The sequence below is a fragment of the Macaca fascicularis genome, chromosome 5 (assembly GCF_037993035.2).
Source record: "Macaca fascicularis isolate 582-1 chromosome 5, T2T-MFA8v1.1".
In the NCBI taxonomy this organism is placed as follows: domain Eukaryota; kingdom Metazoa; phylum Chordata; class Mammalia; order Primates; family Cercopithecidae; genus Macaca; species Macaca fascicularis.
In genome coordinates this window covers 12,762,252-12,784,251 of record NC_088379.1, presented here as the reverse complement: position 1 = coordinate 12,784,251, position 22,000 = coordinate 12,762,252, and the positions used below count along the sequence as shown (strand labels likewise).

At 38.0% G+C, this 22,000-nt stretch overlaps 1 protein-coding gene across 10 annotated transcripts in view; it reads left to right on the top strand.

The window, feature by feature from the left end:
- Positions 1-22,000, top strand: part of BOD1L1 (biorientation of chromosomes in cell division 1 like 1) — a 59,183-nt gene that overhangs the window by 12,281 nt on the left and 24,902 nt on the right. For 6 of the 10 annotated variants that reach the window (XM_074039432.1, XM_005554493.4, XM_005554494.4 and 3 more), the window contains exons 3-12: positions 181-371; positions 873-1,487; positions 2,011-2,160; positions 4,574-4,740; positions 6,277-6,388; positions 7,017-7,155; positions 8,492-8,564; positions 10,595-16,730; positions 18,485-18,549; positions 19,698-19,782. In XM_074039432.1, coding sequence (XP_073895533.1) covers positions 181-371; positions 873-1,487; positions 2,011-2,160; positions 4,574-4,740; positions 6,277-6,388; positions 7,017-7,155; positions 8,492-8,564; positions 10,595-16,730; positions 18,485-18,549; positions 19,698-19,782 — 7,733 coding nt within the window. The remainder of the gene's footprint in view (positions 1-180; positions 372-872; positions 1,488-2,010; positions 2,161-4,573; positions 4,741-6,276; positions 6,389-7,016; positions 7,156-8,491; positions 8,565-10,594; positions 16,731-18,484; positions 18,550-19,697; positions 19,783-22,000) is intronic. The other 4 variants (XM_074039433.1, XM_045392146.2, XR_012434671.1 and 1 more) reach the window with 3 other exon arrangements.

The following is a 22,000-nucleotide window of genomic DNA, read 5'->3' as shown; positions in this document are numbered from 1 at the left end:
TAGTTTCCATTGTCTATCTATATCTAAGAAAATGGATTGGGACAATTTAAGTTGGATGGATGGATGGATGGATAGATAGATGATAGATAGATAGATGGATAGATAGAGTGCTATTTTAAAGTAATTAATGCAAATAATATATTATTTTTTCACGTTTCCGTAATTTATCTTGTGTTTCAGATCAGGAATGTTGGAGTCTGGTATTGACCGAATTATTTCTCAGGTTGTGGATCCAAAGATCAACCACACATTCAGACCTCAGGTGGAGAAAGCTGTGCATGAGTTTTTGGCCACGCTGAATCACAAAGAGGAAGCAAGTGGCAACACAGCTCCCGATGATGAGAAACCAGACTCTTCCCTTATTACACAAGGTGCTTTGCTTTTACTCTTGGTCAGTTCCGTTGTTTTTCTTCTTGAACTGAATATCAAGTTAGGGAGACTTGGCTCTTTAACACATTTTTTAATTTGGCTATTCCAGTGAAATTGTACTTACTTTAAATATCTCCTAAGTTCCTCAATTGTCATAACATTTCCTTTTTTAGATTAATAAAAATAATAAGCATATTATTAATGGGGTGTGTGAGTATGATAATAGAAGGAATAACTAAAATAATTAGAGAATATAGTCTTTTTCTAGGAGGTAGACAATTCCTCAGATTTGCATGGTGCCCTTCCTAAGATAATATATTAGAGAGAGAGATAATTCAGAATATGGTATATACTAGTACTGGTACCTGAAAGTCTGAAAGAATATACAGATGGTCTGCACAGCATATGCATCGTATAAAGATGACAGTGGTGTGTGGTATTGATTTAGCAGAGGTATCTTCCTTCTGATTAAATGTATTCTAAAACTTCTCTTTTTCTTTAAGGTGTTCCTGCTCCTGGGCCCAGTGCTAATGTAGCCAACGATGCCATGTCGATACTGGAAACCATCACTTCTCTTAACCAAGAAGCCAGTGCTGCTAGGGCTTCAACAGAAACATCAAATGCCAAGACCAGTGAGAGAGCATCAAAAAAACTTCCATCTCAGCCAACCACTGATACTGGTACTGACAAAGAAAGAACTTCAGAGGACATGGCTGATAAAGAAAAATCTACAGCTGACTCTGGAGGTGAAGGACTGGAAACAGCCCCAAAGTCTGAAGAATTTAGCGACCTTCCTTGTCCAGTTGAAGAAATTAAAAATTACACAAAAGAGCATAATAATTTAATTCTGCTAAATAAGGATGTTCAACAGGAAAGCAGTGAGCAAAAAAATAAATCAACAGACAAAGGTGAAAAGAAGCCAGACAGCAATGAGAAAGGAGAAAGAAAGAAAGAAAAGAAGGAAAAGACTGAAAAGAAATTTGATCACTCAAAAAAGAGTGAAGATACACAGAAAGTTAAAGATGAAAAACAAGCAAAAGAAAAAGAAGTAGAGAGTTTAAAACTTCCTTCAGACAAGAACAGTAATAAAGCTAAAACTGTTGAAGGGACAAAAGAAGGTATATAAAAACTTGCAAACATCTACAAAGTTTAAAGAACAGTATTTTGGGATCAGGGAAGTATCAAATTTGCCTTCATATTTTAATAAGTTTAATACTTTTGGAAACTTAAATCCCCTTTGCTTAAGAAAAAAACAAATATTTGTATTTTTGTATACTAATATATCTGTTCACAGAGTAAATTAACATAAATTATGAATTTATAATTTGTCTTATAATTTATTCACATACATTATTTTAAGCAACTTAATTCATAGTTGGATATCCTAATCTTTATTAGGTAGTAAATACTTCAGTTACTTAAAATTCATTTTTTTATTATATCATACATTGTAAATTAATAGTTCAGTTATTTTCACAGAAGTCTACTTTGCCTTTGTATTTTCTGTAAACCACTCTGCCTTGTTTGATAGTTTGACACGTATTTAAAGCAGAAAATTTTAAATGTAATTTAGTAATTGAGCTCTGAATATGTTCTTATAACGAGATGATTTTTTTTTTCTGTTTTATTTTCCTCTTGAAGATTTATCTTTGATAGATTCTGATGTGGATGGACTTACAGACATCACAGTTAGCTCTGTTCATACCAGTGACCTTTCATCTTTTGAAGAAGATACTGAAGAGGAAGTTGTAATGTCTGATAGCATGGAAGAAGGAGAGATTACGTCAGATGGTAAAGCATTTTACATAATAATGCCTCTGAAGCATCCTGTCAAGCATTATTTGTATATTCTAACGGCTATATCCTGAAAAACTGTGTGGTATAATAGCAAGAGCATGGGATTTTGTAGTTGGAAGATTTGTTTCTGAGTCCCAGCTCCAAAGTTGTCTGTCTGGGCAAGCTTGGTAAGTTACTAAATCTCAACAACCTTTGGTTCTTCATTCTTTAACTCTATCCCCTAGTATGATTATTAATTTAAAATGTAGAGGAGATAAATATATGAAGATGCTTTTTATTTGTGTGTGTCACATTTGGGGGCAGCATAGTCCACAACACTGCCCTCAATTAATGGCACCAGTTGCAAGTTCAGGGTTCCCCAAGACCACCTTTAGATTTGATAATTTGCTAAAAGGGCTCATAGAACTTACTGAAAGGTGGTATACTCACAGCTATGGTTGTTTACAGTTAAGGTACTCAGATTAAAATCAGCCAAGGGAAGAAGCACATAGGGCAGAGTCCAGGAAAGTTTCAAACTTCCAATTGTTCCCCCTTGAATTACTTCCTCTGCATTGATGTCTGACGACATATGCAGAATATTGCCAATCAGGGAAGTTCACCAGAGCCTTGGGATCCAAAGTTCTCACCAAGGCTCTAGCATGTAGTCAGAGTTGGCTGCCCACATGGCTGATCTGAGTCTCTAACCCCTCTAGAAGTCAAACTCATACTCCATGACCCACCACTCCAACCCTAAATCACATTGTTAGACTGTTTAGCTTGACTCAAGAGCCTTTGCACTCTGAAACACTCCAGTCAGGCCTAGCGTTCCAGAGGCTTAGAGATTACCTCCCAGAAGCTAATGGTAAAGGCCAGACCTCTCTGGGCAAGGCAGAATTCTTTATAATACAGTTTGTTTTTCAGAAAACCCCTCCTGAGCACTTACTGTCTTCCAGGCACTGTGCTAAGGACGTTCGTGTAATAACTCCTGTAGTCCTCAGAACAACCCCAGGAAGTAGGTATAGGCAAGGAGACAAAGTCAGGGAGACCATGTCTTGTCCAGTCATGTAGCTAGTGAGCACTAGTGCAGATTTCAAACCTGAGTCTGTGCTTCTTACCAATATCTTATGCTGCTCTTACCACCTGATTAAATTCTGTTTAGAAGTAATAAAAATACTGAGTTTTATTTGCAATTGCCTGTAGAGAGCATCTTATAAATTTGTTGCTAGCTTTCAGATAGGCTACCTAGAGAGAAAATCATGGCGGAGAAAAAGTATAAGCTTGTAACACCATAGATGAATGTGTCAGTCCCTCCCATTTTTTTTTCTTCAATTTCACAAACTAAAAAAAGCAGCAGCAGCACTTCCTAATTGTCATATGTGTCCTCATGAGGTCAGCTCTGTGTTACCTGTGTAGGAAGAGTGCTCCCTATCCTGTGAACACTCCACTTTCTCTACCCTAACTAAAATTAATTCTTGATGCCTTTTTGGGTCTTCTTAAGTTTTTTCCTGGTAAGACTAGATTTTATATGTATGGAATTTTAAAAGTAAGAAGATGGCTATTTTAAGAGTACATGGTAGGAAATGAAAACCTTGTTTACCTTTTTTTCTTCTTGCTGTGTCAAAGCAAAACAGATTACCTTCCAGTTATTGATCCAGTTATTGATTCAATCCAGTTATTGATTCCCACCTCTTCCCTAAATGAGAAATTCAGAGGTGGTCATTAAAATCTCAAGTTTACTTTAAAGTACAGCTTCCAGTGGATTTGTTGAACTTAACAATGGTAAAGCATAAATATCAAGTCCAGTGAAAAATAAGAATTGTTTGTCCAGAGAACACTGAGGCACAGATGGAGGCTTTTAGGCTGAGATAGCTCCAGTGCCTTGGGTTCCTACAAAGGCAAACTGAAGCTCAGTCTAAATAGTAAAACAGAGATTAAACGTAGCTCGATCAGAAACCTCCAATTAACTTCTAACTAGGGACTTTCCACCAGATCATATTCACATAAGGCACATACCTAGCTGTAGCCAATCCAGTCATATATTTCGTCTGCTTTTGTGTTCAGCCTGTAAAAGCCCACTGGTTGTGTTGCCGAAGCAGAGCTCTCAGAACCTCTCCTCGTTCTGACGCCTGATTCATGAATCATTCTTTGCTCCAAAAAACTCTGTTAAATTTAATTTGTCTGAAATTTTCCTTTTAACAGCATAAATAACTATAATGTCTAATTTTTCTTTGTCTTATTTATGTGTGAGAAGCTGATAAGAAATAAAAATATGAATTATAGCCTTTAAAAGTCAATTTCTGAAATTTTCACATCCTAATAGTTCCCCTTTTGGACCTCCAATTGATCTTGCTTTTGCTTCTTGTACAGCATAATGTTGATTTTATGCTAATTCACAGACATACTCCTCTTTCTATTAACTTTCTTACAGATGAAGAGAAGAACAAACAGAATAAAACAAAAACTCAAACTAGTGATTCTAGTGAAGGAAAAACAAAAAGTGTACGGCATGCGTATGTCCACAAACCGTATCTTTACTCAAAGTACTATAGTGATTCTGATGATGAGCTTACTGTAGAACAACGACGACAGTCCATTGTAAGTCCACTTTGTTCTGTTATTTTAACCTACTACATCAGGTTAACAAACGTAAATAGTCTTATCTGCAAGGTACTGGTGTGCATATGAAGCAGAGACATACAGGATTTGCCTGTAGGAACCTTGTCATTTAACTAGGTAGAGTAGATGTAAACATGTGACAGAGATGTTTGTGTCATCATTACTAATACAAGCGAATATCCCTTATCCGAAATGGGTGGGACCAGAGGTGTTGCAAATTTTGGAATTTTTCACAATTTGGAATATTTGCATATACATAATGAGAAATCTTAGGGATGGAACCCAAGTCTAAACATAAAATTCATTTGTGTGTCTTATATACCTATGCACATAGCCTGCCAATTATTCTATACAATGTTTTTCATAATTTGGTGCATGAAACAAAGTTTTGACTACAGTTTGACTGCCACCTGTCACATGAAGTCAGGTGTGGAATTTTCAACTTGTGAGAGCATGTCAGTGCTAAAGAGTTCACATTTTCAGATGATGGTTGCTCAACCTATAGTAGTGAAACTGGCAACAACCTAAATGCTTCACAGTATGGAAATGTTTAAACCAAGTGTAGATCCAATCCTGCAAGGATATGGTATGCAGCTATTAACATACTATTGAGATGGAAATGCTATTGACCTATTTCTTGGATTCGAAAATATTTCTAATTATAAAATGTACCACTGAATTAATAACTGCTTTTTAAAGAAAATTACTACCTTATTGTTATATATGTATGTTAGTTTTAAGATAGCTTACAATTTTAGAAACATTAAAGTATGAAAAGTTGTAAAATATGAAAAGTTCAGAATCAGGAAATATTGTTACATAGGAAAATGATTTGAAGAAACTGCCCCAAAATGCTAGTGGTGATCAGCTTTCCCTTCAGGCTTATCTCTTGAAAAGGTTACTTGGTTAGAAGTTATGCACCTGCTTAGGATTTTTGGCACTCCGGGCCAGAAAAGAGTAGTGGGAGTAGCACAATGATTGTGAATTCTTTCTGCTGTAAAAGACAACAGCTGCAAATCCCAAGTCCCTTGGGTCCCAAGCGTATAACCATCAAGTCATATATGTTGTTGAACTAGCCTATCACTTGAATTTTTATTTCAACTGTTTTCTATAAGAATAGTTGGAAAGTTATAAACACCTACCTATATATACTTAATGTTCATAGATATTTTCACAGCTGTCTTTTTAATTGAAACAACCAGCTTATTTAATCACTTTTTCCCAAAATAATACCTTTCCCATTCTTTAAACTAATGGCATTCTGAAAGAGTAATGGCAAATTTTCATAACTGTTTATTTTTTTCTGGTAACTTCCAGATTGAAACATACACATACATATGTATGTATACACATACAGATAAATGTGTTTATATATATGTAGTGTATGTGCATTTTTTCAGAGTCCATTAATTTGTAAGAACATCTGAAGGGTAAACTAAAATTTTTAAAAAATACAGTTTTTCAGTGTGTTTCTGCCTTTGCCTAATAATCTGTTAGGATATTTTGTGGTTTTAGGCCAAAGAAAAAGAAGAGAGGCTTTTAAGAAGGCAAATTAATAGAGAGAAACTTGAAGAAAAACGAAAACAGAAAGCAGAAAAGACAAAGTCTTCAAAAACCAAGAGTCAAGGTATACATGTTAACTTTTAATATTTTAAACTATCTTATATATTTCATTATTTTCCAGGTACTCTTATGTTACTTATGAGACATGGATATAAAATAAAAGGATCTATTCTCAAATGTGGAAGATTTCCTTGCGTTTTAATCTCATGTGTTTATTCATTTTTCTTTTTTATTATATTGCTAAATCTTAATTAAACATTTTATCAGATACCAGCTTATGCAACTCATTTGTTAGCAGTTTATTTTTCTGTAATGATTTGATTATCACTGGAAAGCAGATTGTTAACAATGAGTTATCAACCCTTGCTGGTGATTAATGAAATTAATCTATGCTTATGATAACTAAAATGTCAAACATTTACCTGTAATATTGCATTGAACAAAATTGTATTCCCTCTGCGCACTAATCCTATGTAATATATGAATTCACACATACACACATTTATGTGATCATTTGAAATAGGAAAGATAAGACTTCTTCATCTAAAATATTATGTCTGTTCCAGCACAGCTTAAGAATATTAAAGCCATTTTGGCTTTAACAATGATTAGAAAAATCTTAATGAAAAATTAATATTACACTGTTTATAAAACTTTTCTGAAATACATTTTATTGATTGCTTCTTTTCTAGGCAGGAGTAGTGTGGACTTAGAGGAATCATCAACAAAGAGTTTGGAACCTAAAGCCCCCAGAATTAAAGAAGTCCTTAAAGAACGGAAAGTTTTAGAAAAAAAAGTAGCCTTAAGCAAAAAGAGAAAAAAAGATTCAAGGTACATATTTCATCTGGTCATGTTTCCCTTGTAACACTCCCCTGGGTGCTTTCAGAAGAAAGGCGTTGAAGTGACACTAAAGAGTTGTACTTAGGATGTGTATGTTACTGCATATTTATGAAGGACCTTAGGGTTTCGTATTTAGTATCAAAATGTTAATATCTATAACATTTCTAAGTAGTGTATCTTAATTTTTTTGGGTGTCTCAGATCTTTTTGATAATTTGATGAGAGCTTTAGACCCTCTCCCCTGAAAAATGTACGTGCATAAGCTAACAATTATCCCTAGAGTTTCAGAGTTTATGGATCCTCTAGAAGTTATCTAGAAGTATTCCTCTTGTTGGCGTTCAGTAACCACTTGTTTATAATTATTATTTCCAGTCTTTCCACGCTTTTAGTTTTACCAGTATTCCCTGATTTTCCCCCAACCCAGAATCTGAGCCAGATTCCTTGTTAACTGCATTATCATGGTTAACTTTTTAAGAATTAGAAAGCTAAAGAGACTCTTGAGGGTAGCTATGAAGTCTTGTGAGCCATGGGCTGCAATTTGTTTATTCCATCAAGTTGCATTTATGTAAATTTATCACAGACTTCAAGATAACTGATTTGATAATTTGCAGAACTTGGAAGAGTAGTAAGCTCTCAAATTTCTTACTGTTATTGCATCTCATCCTTAATTGAGCTGAATAAATAAGACTTCCCTCTTTACTCAAAAGATAGTAATTTTGAAGTGTAATTATAGCCCATAAAACATTCATCTTTAAGCAACAAATTAGGAATTTTTGTTTCGGCTGTACTTTCCTTTAGCACCAAGAACAGTTCATGCCATATTTGGGATTGTGCTCTCCTTTGTTGACCAATAATTGATAGGATTTAAATTGAAATGTAACAAGTCTCCATTTATCGATTAAGTGTATAAATTATAGTAAACGGCTGGGCGCTGTGGCTCATGCCTTTAATCCCAGCACTTTGGGAGGCAGGGGCGGGTGGATCACATGAGGTCAGGAGTTTGAGACCAGCCTGACCAACATGGTGAAACTCTGTCTGTACTAAAAATACAAAATTAGCCAGGCATTGTGGTGCATGCCTGTAATCCCAGCTACTTGGAAGGCTGAGGCAGGAGAATTACTTGAACTCAGGAGCGGAGATTGCAGCGAGCCAAGATTGCGCGATTGCACTCCAGCCTGGGCAACAAGAGCAAGACTCCACCTCAAAAAATAATCATAATAAAATAAGATAAATAAAAATTATAGTAAAGGAAAGCTTTTTATTGTTTTCAACCTTCCTGAAAAATTTTCACATTTGATCCATGCTTTATATTTGACTTTCACCCTTAGGAATGTTGAAGAGAACTCCAAAAAGAAACAGCAATCTGAAGAAGATTCCAAAGAAACCTTTAAAACAAGTGAGGTATGTCTTAATAAAACCTCATTTCAAATGCTGTTTTGTTAGATATAGGCTGTTTATTCCTTTGGAATAAAACTTAGCATGTCATTTGACTTTTTTCAAGTTAAATAAAAAGTCACTTACATTCAGCATTTTTGAAACCCCATTTTGTTATGTCCCAAATTGCCCATTTTGTTGAGTTGATTTATATATTTGTCTTTTATCTAGGTAATAGCTACTTTTCTTCTCTTTTCCCATTTCTTATAATTGCAATAACAAAAATGCCAGTAATGACCAAAAAAAAGAAAAAGGGAGGCTAAAATTAAAATCTAAAATCCCCCCACTATAACAAATTATCCTTTTTATTCCCTTTCATTCCTTATCCACAGGTCCACATAATTTTTTAGAGTACAAGTAATCTGGCAAACTGTTTTTAACATTTTACTCATTTCATGTCACCTTCTGGGCTTCCTAATTATTTAATGATTGTGTAGTGTTACATTTAATGTAGATACCATAATTTATTTGAGTATGACCTTATATTTTAGCGCTTAGGTTGTTTCCAAGATTTGATCATTTTGAACAGTAAAAGCAATGTACAATGTTTTCTTCCCCCTTTCAGGATTATTTTCGTGGGACGAACTTTTGCTTGCACTCGTTTAAAATTATTATTTACAAAGCCACATTATCTATAGTTCTGTAGCTAAAATATCTTATTATTTCCAGAGGGAAAAAGCAATAGTTTAGTGATTATTTGTTTATCATCAGCAAACATAAATTTATTTACTCAGAAATTAAAGGCATATTTAGAAATATATAGTGATGGTTTAATGACATATTTTTAAAGATTTAACTTTGTGATAATTCTCTATAAAAAATTATCTCATAAGATTGTATTCACATTGTTTAGAATTAGTTTTTTATTGTGAAGTTAGGTTGCACAAACTCCTGTTAGTTCTTTGAGTAATTTAATTTTAAGCTATTTAATAAGGTCTTGTTATGACCTGGACCCTGTTATTAGTAGAAGTATATTAATCTTTGTGTTGACATTTAAGGAGATGCAGTGTTAAACTGACCTAGAGGCACAAAGGTCTGTCTAAGAACTTTGGCCCATTATTTGCATAAGAATAATTATAGCGAGTAGTCGGTGGGTCTTTATTGAAGTAGATTTAGTCAACATCCCCTCATTAATATTAATCACCTACTTAGGGCCAAACCACAGGGCCAGGAGGAAGGTTTAGATGCTCTTGTCTCAGTATCTTTTTTGAATACATAAACATATGCATATATTATATATGATATGGTTACTATGAGTTATTGCATACATTTGAAGCTTCGTGTATAGAATGTTGTACAGGTAGCCTAAATTCATGAGGTTTCCATACATATTTCAGGTTTCTAAATCAAAATGTAGGAAATCTATATTTCAGTGTATTTCAATTTTAAATTGCCTTCATGTATTATGTTTTTGACTGTAAAGAACATTGGACTGTCATTTATTTAGCTTGTATTTATTATTGAGTGCTGAGCATTAGTGAGCTCTAGTGATTCAGAATTGAAGAATTCATAGACAAATCAGTGCCTGTGGTATGCTGGAAGGAGTACTAGACATGGAATGAAATAATCTAAACTCATTTCTAACACACCTACTTGAGGCCTGAGTGTAAAGTTATAGAATTATGATGAGCTTCAATTTCCTGATGGTTTAATGGCATATTTTTAAGTATTTAACTTTATTTTGTGATAAATCTCTATGAGAAATAATCTCATAAAATTGTGTTCATATTGTTTAGAATTAGTTTTTTTATTGTGAAGTGTGGTTGTTGTAAACTCCTGTTAGTTCTTTGAGGAATTTAGCTTTTTAAAATCAAGTTAATAATATCTATTTTTTAAAATCAGGTGAGTTTTTGACACCTACACAGGCTGCTTGCAAGAATTAAGTGAGATGTTACATATGTGACAGCACTCAACATATTAAGTGCACCCAAATGTTACATTTGAATCTAAAAATTGATTTTGGTATTTCTCATATTTTAATCTTTGTTTTCTTTCAGCATTGTGAAAAGGAAAAAATGTCTTCTTCAAAAGAGCTGAAGCATGTTCATGCAAAAAGTGAACCAAGTAAACCTGCCCGGAGACTTTCAGAGTCTTTGCATGTAGTTGATGAAAACAAAAATGAATCCAAAGTAGAAAGAGAACATAAAAGACGGACATCTACCCCTATTATCATGGAGGGGGCACAGGAAGAGACTGACACAAGAGATGCAAAAAGGCAAGTAGAACGTGCAGAAATTTGCACCGAAGAGCCCCAGAAACAGAAAAACATACTTAAAAATGAAAAACATCTAAAGAAAGATGATTCTGAAACACCACATTTGAAAAGCCTACTTAAGAAAGAGGTGAAATCCTCCAAGGAGAAGCCTGAAAGAGAGAAAACTCCATCGGAAGACAAATTGCCTGTGAAACATAAATATAAAGGTGATTGTATGCATAAAACAGGTGATGAGACTGAGCTTCACTCTTCTGAGAAAGGTTTAAAGGTAGAGGAAAATATTCAAAAGCAAAGTCAACAAACAAAACTTTCTTCAGATGATAAAGCCGAACGAAAAAGTAAACATAGGAATGAAAGGAAATTATCAGTATTAGGCAAAGATGGAAAGCCAGTTTCTGAATATATTATAAAAACAGATGAGAATGTTCGTAAAGAAAACAACAAAAAAGAGAGACGCTTGTCAGCCGAAAAAACTAAGGCAGAGCACAAATCAAGAAGGTCAAGTGATTCTAAAATTCAGAAAGATTCTCTGGGTTCCAAGCAACATGGTATCACATTACAGAGAAGAAGTGAAAGTTATTCGGAAGATAAATGTGATATGGACTCCACTAACATGGATAGTAATTTGAAACCAGAAGAGTTTGTTCACAAGGAGAAACGACGAACAAAGAGCTTGTTAGAAGAGAAACTTGTGTTGAAGTCTAAATCAAAAAGTCAAGGCAAACAGTTAAAAGTTGGAGAAACAGAATTACAAGAAGGTGTCACAAAACAGGCAACCACTCCAAAACCAGACAAGGAGAAGAACACAGAAGAAAATGACTCAGAAAAACAGCGAAAGTCTAAAGTTGAAGACAAACCTTTTGAAGAAACTGGTGTTGAACCTGTATTAGAGGCTGCTTCTTCTTCAGCACATAGTACACAGAAGGATTCTAGTCATAGAACCAAGTTACCATTAGCAAAGGAGAAATATAAGAGTGATAAAGACTCCACTTCCACTAGGCTTGAGAGAAAGTTGTCAGATGGCCACAAAAGCAGGAGCTTGAAACATAGTAGTAAAGACATAAAAAAGAAGGAAGAAAATAAGGCAGATGACAAGGATGGTAAAGAAAGTGACAGTAATCATGAGAAGGCCAGAGGTAATAGTTCACTCATGGAAAAGAAATTAAGTAGAAGATTGTGTGAAAATCGGAGAGGAAGCTTGTCACAAGAAATGACTAAAGGAGAAGAAAAGCTAGCAGCAAACACTTTGAGCGCTCCCAGCGGTTCTTCCCTTCAGAGACCAAAAAAGAGTGGTGATACGACATTGATCCCTGAACAAGAGCCAATGGAAATTGATTTTGAGCCAGGTGTTGAAAATGTGTTTGAAGTATCTAAAACCCAAGACAGCCGCAATAGTAATTCTCAGCAAGACATTGACTCTGAAAATATGAAACCAAAAACTTCTGCCACAGTTCTAAAGGACGAATTGAGAACTTGCACAGCAGATTCAAAAACAACAGCTCCAGCTTATAAGCCAGGCCGTGGAACAGGAGTTAATAGTAATTCTGAAAAGCATACCGACCATAGAAGCACCCTGACCAAGAAAATGCATATCCAAAGTGCTGTGTCCAAGCTCAACCCTGGGGAGAAAGAACCCATTCATAGAGGAACTAATGAAGTGAATATAGATTCTGAAACTGTTCATAGAATGTTACTGAGTGCCCCATCAGAAAATGATAGGGTACAGAAGAATTTGAAAAACACAGCTGCTGAAGAACATGTTGCTCAAGGAGATGCTGCTCTTGAACATTCCACAAATTTAGACTCCTCTCCATCCTTAAGTTTAGTGACTGTTGTGCCTCTGAGGGAATCTTATGATCCAGATGTAGTTCCTGTGTTTGACAAAAGAACCGTTTTAGAAGGTGGCACAGCCAGCAGCTCCCCTGTAGATCACTCTGCTCTCTCTAATCAAAGTCTGACTGTTAGGGAATCAGAAGTCCTTAAGACAAGTGACAGCAAAGAAGGTGGTGAAGGTTTCACAGTAGATACACCAGCAAAAGCAAGCATCGCTAGCAAAAGACACATTCCGGAAGGTCACCAGGCTACTTTATTGGATGGTAAACAAGGAAAGGTAATCATGCCTCTTGCAAGCAAGTTAACGGGCATGATTGTGGAAAATGAGAATGTTACCAAAGAAGGTGGTTTAGTGGACATGGCCAAGAAAGAAAGTGACTTAAATGCAGAGCCCAATTTAAAGCAGACAGTTAAAGCAACAGTAGAGAATGGCAAGAAGGATGGCCTTGCTGTTGATCATGTTGTAGGCATGAGTACAGAAAAATATGCTGAACCTGTCAAACTTAAGCATAAAAGAGGCCCAGGTAAAGTGAAAGACATATCAATTGATGTTGAAAGAAGGAATGAAAACAGTGAGGTAGACACCAGTGCTGGAAGTGGCTCTGCACCCTCTGTTTTGCACCAAAGGAATGGACAAACTGAGGATGTGGCAACTGGGCCTGGGAGAGCAGAAAAGACTTCTGTTGCCACTAGTACTGAAGGGAAGGACAAAGATGTCACCTTAAGTCCAGTGAAGGCTGGGCCTGCCACAACTACTTCTTCAGAAACAAGAGAGAGTGAGGTGGCTTTACCCTGCACCAGCATTGAGGCAGATGAAGGCCTCATTATAGGAACACATTCCAGAAATAATCCTCTTCATGTTGGTGCAGAAGCCAGTGAATGCACTGTTTTTGCTGCAGCTGAAGAAGGCGGGGCTGTTGTCACAGAAGGATTTGCTGAAAGTGAAACCTTCCTCACAAGCACTAAGGAAGGGGAAAGTGGGGAATGTGCTGTGGCTGAATCTGAGGACAGAGCAGCAGACCTGCTGGCTGTACATGCAGTTAAAATCGAAGCCAATGTAAATAGCGTTGTGACAGAGGAAAAGGATGATGCTGTAACCAGTGCAGGCTCTGAAGAGAAATGTGATGGTTCTTCAAGTAGAGACTCAGAAATAGTTGAAGGAACTATTACTTTTATTAGTGAAGTTGAAAGTGATGGAGCAGTTACAAGTGCTGGGACAGAAATAAGAGCAGGATCTATAAGCAGTGAAGAGGTGGATGGCTCCCAGGGAAATATGAGAATGGGACCCAAAAAAGAAACAGAGGGCACTGTGACATGTACAGGAGCAGAAGGCAGAAGTGATAACTTTGTGATCTGCTCAGTAACCAGAGCAGGGCCCCGGGAGGAACGCATGGTTACGGGTGCAGGTGTTGCCCTGGGAGATAATGATGCACCACCAGGAACAAGTGCCAGTCAAGAAGGAGATGGTTCTGTGAATGATGGTACAGAAGGTGAGAGTGCAGTCACCAGCACGGGAATAACAGAAGATGGAGAGGGGCCAGCAAGTTGCACAGGTTCAGAAGATAGCAGTGAAGGTTTTGCTATAAGTTCTGAATCGGAAGAAAATGGAGAGAGTGCGATGGACAGCACAGTAGCCAAAGAAGGCACTAATGTACCATTAGTTGCTGCTGGTCCTTGTGATGATGAAGGCATTGTGACTAGCACAGGCGCAAAAGAGGAAGACGAGGAAGGGGAGGGTGTTGTGACTAGTACTGGAAGAGGAAATGAAATTGGGCATGCTTCAACTTGTACAGGGTTAGGAGAAGAAAGTGAAGGGGTATTGATTTGTGAAAGTGCAGAAGGGGACAGTCAGATTGGTACTGTGCTAGAGCATGTGGAAGCTGAGGCTGGAGCTGCCATCATGAATGCAAATGAAAATAATGTTGACAGCATGAGTGGCACAGAGAAAGAAAGTAAAGACACAGATATCTGCTCCAGTGCAAAAGGGATTGTAGAAAGCAGTGTGACCAGTGCAGTCTCAGGAAAGGATGAAGTGACACCAGTTCCAGGAGGTTGTGAGGGTCCTATGACTAGTGCTGCATCTGATCAAAGTGACAGTCAGCTCGAAAAAGTTGAAGATACCACTATTTCCACTGGCCTTGTGGGGGGTAGTTACGATATTCTTATATCTGGTGAAGTCCCAGAATGTGAAGTTGCCCACACATCACCAAGTGAAAAAGAAGATGAGGACATCATCACCTCTGTAGAAAATGAAGAGTGTGATGGCCTCATGGCAACTACAGCCAGTGATGATATTACCAACCAGAATAGCTTAGCTGGGGGTAAAGATCAACGCAAAGGCTTGATGATTTCCACCAGTACCACAAATGATTACACCCCTCAGGTAAGCGCAATTACAGATGTGGAAGGAGGTCACTCAAATGCTCTGAGAACTGAAGAAAACATGGAAGGTACCAGAGTAAACACAGAAGAATTTGAAGCCCCCATGCCCAGTGCAGTCTCAGGAGATAACAGCCAACTCACTGTCAGTAGAAATGAAGAGAAAGATGAGTGTGCCATGATTTCCACAAGCATAGGGGAAGAATTTGAAGTGCCTATCTCCAGTGCAACAACCATCAAGTGTGCTGAAAGTCTCCAGCCAGTTGCTGCAGCAGTGGAAGAAAGGGCTACAGGACCAGTCTTGATAAGCACCGCTGACTTTGAGGGGCCTATGCCCAGTGCATCCCCAGAAGCTGAAAGTCCTCTTGCCTCAACCAGCAAGGAGGAGAAGGATGAATGTGCTCTCATTTCCACTAGCATAGCAGAAGAATGTGAGGCTTCTGTTTCCGGTGTAGTTGTTGAAAGTGAAAATGAGCGAGCTGGTACAGTCATGGAAGAAAAAGACGGGAGTGCCATCATCTCCACGAGCTCGGTGGAAGACTGTGAGGGCCCAGTGTCCAGTGCTGTCCCTCAGGAGGAAGGCCACGCCTCAGTCACACCAGCAGAGGAGATGGGTGACACTGCCATGATTTCCACAAGCACCTCTGAAGGGTGTGAAGCAGTCATGATTGGTGCTGTCCTCCAGGATGAAGATCGGCTGACCATCACAAGAGTGGAAGACTTGAGCGATGCTGCCATCATCTCCACCAGCACAGCAGAATGTGTGCCAATTTCTGCCAGCATCGACAGACATGAAGAGAACCAGCTGACTGCAGACAACCCAGAAGGAAATGGTGACCTGTCAGCCACAGAAGTGAGCAAGCACAAGGTACCCATGCCCAGCCTAATTGCTGAGAATAACTGTCGGTGTCCTGGGCCAGTCAGGGAAGGCAAAGAACCGGGTCCCGTGTTGACCGTGAGCACTGAGGAGGGGCACAACTTGCCATCAGTCCACAAACCCTCTGCAGGGCAAGGCCATCCAAGTGCTGTTTGTGCAGAAAAGGAAGAGAAGTATGGCAAGGAGTGCCCCGAAGTAGGACCATTTGTAGGAAGAGGAGAGCAAGAGAGCACTTTACACCTCATAAATGCAGAAGAGAAGAATGTATTGTTGAACTCCCTTCAGAAAGAAGATAAGAGCCCAGAGACAGGGACAGCAGGGGGCAGTAGCACAGCAAGTTATTCAGCAGGAAGGGGCTTAGAGGGGAATGCTAACTCACCTGCCCACCTGAGAGGACCAGAACAGACGTCTGGGCAGACGGTTAAGGATCCCTCTGTCAGTGTTCACTATTTGGCAGCAGTAAATACCGGTGCTATAAAAGCTGATGACATGCCACCTGTCCAAGGCACAGCGGCTGAGCATTCCTTTCTTCCTCCTGAGCAACAGGGGCCTGAAGACAGCTTGAAAACTGGTACCACCAAATGTATTACTGGCCAAGAATCAAAAATTGCTCCTTCCCACACAATGATCCTTCCAGCTACCTACAGTGTAGCTCTGTTAGCTCCTAAATGTGAGCAGGACTTGACTGTAAGGAGTGATTATAGTGGCAAATGGACTGATCAAGCATCTGCTGAGAAAACAGGAGATGGTAACAGCACAAGGAAATCATTCCCTGAGGAAGGAGACGTAATGGTTACTGTGTCTTCTGAAGAAAATGTGTGTGACATAGGTGAGAATCTGTACCTAATTGCAAATTTTAACATTTTACAAGGATGATTGTACAACAGAGTGCGTTTAGGACAGTCTTCCAAAAGATGGTTTTGGTTCCAGAAAGATGAAATATCTATAAATTTTTTTCTCATATCATAATGTTGCAAAATAACTCATCAAACTTGAAGGTCAAACTTCTCTAAAAGGTACTTGTGTTTAAAAGTTTAAAACCTTTGGCCCATTTCTCATGTGTGGGGAGAGAAAAAGCAGGAGGCTGAGGCATGGGAAGTCCACATGTTATTTACATGACTGCTGCAACTTACTAAACCTCTTTGACCTACAGGTTTCTTGTCAATCAAAAGGAAGAGTACCCTACCACAACCCAATGAAAGCAATATATATATTTTTTACCACCCTCATTTTACAAATGAGGAAATACGGTCAGAAAATTTAAATAGCGTTCATGGTCCTCGGGTGACTTTTAGAAGAAAAAAAGCTTCCGAGCCTCCATTTCTTGTATAAAATGGGGATAATAAGATGGGATCACAATACAAAGGCAAACATGATTCCAACCCTCATCTGATTAGAGGTTTGCAGTATGTATTTGTTCAGTCTGCTGGTTCCTTTGAATCAAGGGAGCACATTATTCTTTTTAACTGAGCCTATTTTTCAGGTGAAATGAATTTCTAGTTTAGAATATATTTGAAAGTGAAAGGAAACATTTTTCCCTGCTGATAGATTTTGGACAGTGCTGGTCTGTTAGAAATAGTTAATGACTTTCAAGGATATTATATCAGTCATGCCTTACACCATCCAACTTCAGATACTTTAAGTGGACAGTGACACTTTAAAGCGTGACAGTTGCCTAGAATGGTATTAAGCACAGGATGCTGTGAGAACCAAAGGGTCCTTATGCGCTGGACTTGAAGGGGCAGAGGAATTCTTTTCCACTCTGACTGTATAAATTGTAGCATCCTGGACTTTTAACTGAAACAGACCTTAGCCATCAGCTAACCCAGTCTCAGGAAACTGAGGCCAATAGATTTAGTCTTGTTCATTATAGAGACTTAGGAGAGTTTAAGAAATGCTCCAAGGGTTGAAACAAGTAACTTTACAAGTTTCTGTTGAATTTAGCCTAGAGTAAATTGAATGCTTCAGAAGTTTTTATGACTCAATCATTGCTACAATTACTCATCCCTCTTTTTTTCCTGAAGAAGTGAAAATAGAAGGGTTTCTACAGAAGATTCTACACAATCTACAGAAGGATATAGGAAAGAGGCAAGACCAGAGTAGAATCTCTCCACCTGACAAAATTTTATTTTCTTTTTGTCTACCTCACAGTTTAACTTTGTGTTCAGTATTTGTGTTCAATGTGAAGCAAGTAAAGTAAATCTGTTACTAAATCACCTGTACTGAGAATAGACCTTAGTGACTCAGAATATTTTTAAGGACAAACTTGATGGAGATCGCTGCAGAAAAATACTTGGAAATGAAGATGTCTCCACAGATAATACTTTTGTCATTCTTTCTGGGCAGTTATCTTACTGTGCAAACAAGAATTTCACTCACCCAAAATGAGCACGTAATCCCTGCCTTTCATCCAGATTCTTTTTATACAACATATTCCTTTTGGTCATTTTCTACTGACAGCAAAATAAACCAGAGAAGGAAGGTGGCACGGCATGTCAGATAACCACATTCCATTACTTTTGACCCCAGATGTATTTTGCAAGCAAATTCTTAAATTGTACTAAATGGCTTGAATTTTATTAGGCAATGAAGAGTCTCCATTGAATGTTTTGGGAGGATTGGAACTGAAAGCCAACTTGAAAATGGAGGTATGGCTTATAATTCAGCTGTGCTGAACTGTAAGTGATTATCATCACATATACACATATTTATACTTATGTGATATATAGCTCCTGTTCTCATTGTACTTATGACACTTAGTGGTGCTATTGTCATATCCTGTGGGGGAGAAAGTTAAGAACCTCAGTAATCTTAGTAAATAGTGCCATCATCAGTTCCATTTACTCAAGCCAGAAACACAAGAGTCACCATAAGTTTCTCCGTCATCCCACATTTTATTTATCGCCATTTCTTACAGGTTCCATTTCCAGAATATAACATGAGTCCATCTATTTCTGTTTCTACAGTCACCACCTTAGGCTAAGCCACTACTTCAGTAGCCTCTCCATTAGGCTTATTTTGCTCCAGCCCTCCTCCAGTGTGATTCACACTGCAGGTAGTCTTTAGAAACATAACTTAGGCCCTGTCATAGCTCTGCTTAAAATTTGTGGTGGCTTCCCATCATGCTTAGAATAAAATCTGCTTTTTTTTTTTTTTTTAAAGCATGGCTTTGGTGCTTACACAATTTAGTCTCCATATCCTCTTTCTAGCCTGATCTCAAGGCACCATCCAAGTATATGTGACAAGACGGCAGTGAACATGGGGGTTATGAACACCACAGAGGAAACACAACTTGCCCAATAGGAGCAAGGGGCAGGTAGACAGGAGGGCTTGCAAGGAGGACACTGAAATAGAATTTTGAAAGTAGAGTGGAAATTTCCCAGAAGAGAAAGAAAGAGCCTTCCAAGCAAAGAGAATGTTGTGTTCTAGACTCAGAGACAGGAGGGCACGTGGTGTGTCTCAGGCACTGCAGTGGTTCACGGTGAGCTGTGGCGAGACTTAAGCCTGGAAGGCAGTGGGAGCCCATCAGGAAGAGTCTTGTGTGGTGTGCTGAGTTGGGGGTTTTACCTTTAAAGCAATAGAAGACCCATTGATGGATGAAATACAAAATTAAATTGATTTTTTACTTGCTTGGTTTTTAAAGTTTGATGTATTTATTTTTAAGTTTTGTGTACTCTTAAAAGTAGGCTTTTATATTGTTTCAGGATGCTAGGGTTTTTTGTTTAATTCACTTGAGGTTAGTCTTCTTGTAAAAACCCCGGTTAACTTATTTTTTACGGTGCTTTGGATTTTTTAGGCTTATGTGCCTTCAGAGGAAGAGAAAAATCGTGAAATTCTGGCACCACCAGAAAGTCTGTGTGGGGGAAAGCCAAGTGGGATAGGTGAGCTTCTTAGAGTGGTTGTCGACATTGTTTTTGTTTTTGCCTTGCATGCGGTTTTACCTTTCTAAAAATCAATAGTTGATGCATAATAACATACAGTCTATATTAATTTGCCTCTCACTTTTTAAAATAGATTAGAGAGAATTCTTTACTATCTTATTTTTAACATACACTTTTCCTCATGAAATGTCAATCAACATTACGTAGGGTAATTGTTTAAATCTGATTACCTCCAAATAATAATGCAAAACGAAAGTTGTTTTGGAGCAAACACTTGCTCTATCCCAGCAGTGTTTCTCCATACCCCTGCCTGTCTCCAGACGCTATTGCAGCTCACTTCCACAAGGCTAGTCTGAGCCTAAGGACCCACTTTACACCATTTGCTCTTGTCTCTTGCTCAGGCTTTTGCCCCAGTGGCTGCACAGAAACTACTCTCAGCTTATATAACCTCTTCTCAGTCTCTCTGTGCAACATTCTTCATTGTGGACTACAGATTTTAAGGGAGAGCCTCAGTATCAGAAAGGATAAAGGCAGGAGCTCTTAAATGTTTTGGTCTCAAGGACCAAAACTTACTGAAAAATTAGCGACAACCCCAAAGAGATTTTGTTATATGGCTTATACCTGTTGACATTTGCCAAATAAGAAATTAAAATTGAGAAAAGTAAATATTAAGTCACTATTAATTCAATATAATTAACTCACTATAAGTTAACAACTCTATTTTCATGAAAAATAGCTAGATTTTCCAAAACAACACAATTAAGTGATAAAAGTGACCTTGTTTTGCATTTTTGCAAATCCCTTTAAGTCTGGCTTAATAAAAAACAGCAGTTTTTCATATCTGTTTTCACATTCAGTCCTGTTGCTATTTATTGTTTTGGTTAAAGTAAATGAAGAAAATCCAACATTACAGATAGATGGTTGGGTTTTTGTTTTTATTTTGTTTTGTTTTAGTTTAGTTTTGTTTTGTTTTTTGTTTTGTTTTGTTTGAGACGGAGTCTCACTCTGTTGCCAGGTTGGAGTACAGTGGCGCAATCTCGGCTCACTGCAACCTCCGACTCTCTGGTTCAAGCTATTCTCTTGCCTCAGCCTCCTGAGTAGCTGGGATTGCAGGCACACACCACCATGCCCAGCTAATTTTTGTATTTTTAGCAGAGACGGGGTTTCACCATATTGGCCAGGATGGGTCTCGATCTCCTGACCTTGTGATCCGCCCGCCTTGGCCTCCCAAAGTGCTGGGATTACAGGCGTGAGCCACCGCACCCAGCCAATGGTTGGGTTTTAGTAGCCTTTTCAAATAATTATGGGTACATCTTGGCCTGTGGAAAATTCCATTGAGCACTCATGAGTCTGTAAAACAAATAATGTTAGTTTGGCCCTTGTGAATTCCTTGACGGAAAGCCTCAGGAATTCCCCATAGAGGCTGGACCATACTGGCTTAAGGAAATGGAAATGAGAAGAACTGTGACAGTGAGGAATTGTTTCTAATTTGTATTGCAAACATGATTGCGTATTTTCTTCTGATTCCCACAATATTTTTTTTAAGTACTAGGAACTATAGAGTATGTGACCAAATTTAAGCCGGTCCTCCATTTTTTTCCACAATGTTAAAATGTCCATGCAAGTCAAGTGGAATAAACAGTCAGGGTGATTTTGGTTGTAAGCTAATTACTGTGACCAGAGGAATGTAGCTTACTAGTTGACTTAAGTCAGGTGCTGTGTTCCTGGATCCACTTGGTATTCCAGACCACAGTTTGGGCTCTTGGGAAAGGTGCCAGGAGGGCAACTGTAATGTCTACTGTAGTTGGATTGGCTCTTTAAATTATTTCCCTGACAAACATCAAGTCTGCTACCTGTGAGTACTAGGGAAATCAACATGGAAATGACAGATGGAAATAAGTCATTCACTGAAATCAACCTGCAAATAAGGTACTATAATAAAGATACTTACTTGACTGTGGGAGTCAGCTTCCCTGATGTAAGACCTCAGGGAAGACTTGTGTTGGCTCAATCAGTCTCTTCCTTCACCCCCTCCTTTAATTATAGAAAGTAAGATATACAGAAATGCATAAAATGTTTCCCACTCCCTATGAGTAACCACCTTCAGTACAATAAAATTATATTGTTCTACAATTTTTTTTCACTCGACCATATATTGCAGGCACCCATCATTACTTTATCAGCATATACAGATCCACTTCTTTGTTTTAATAGCTAA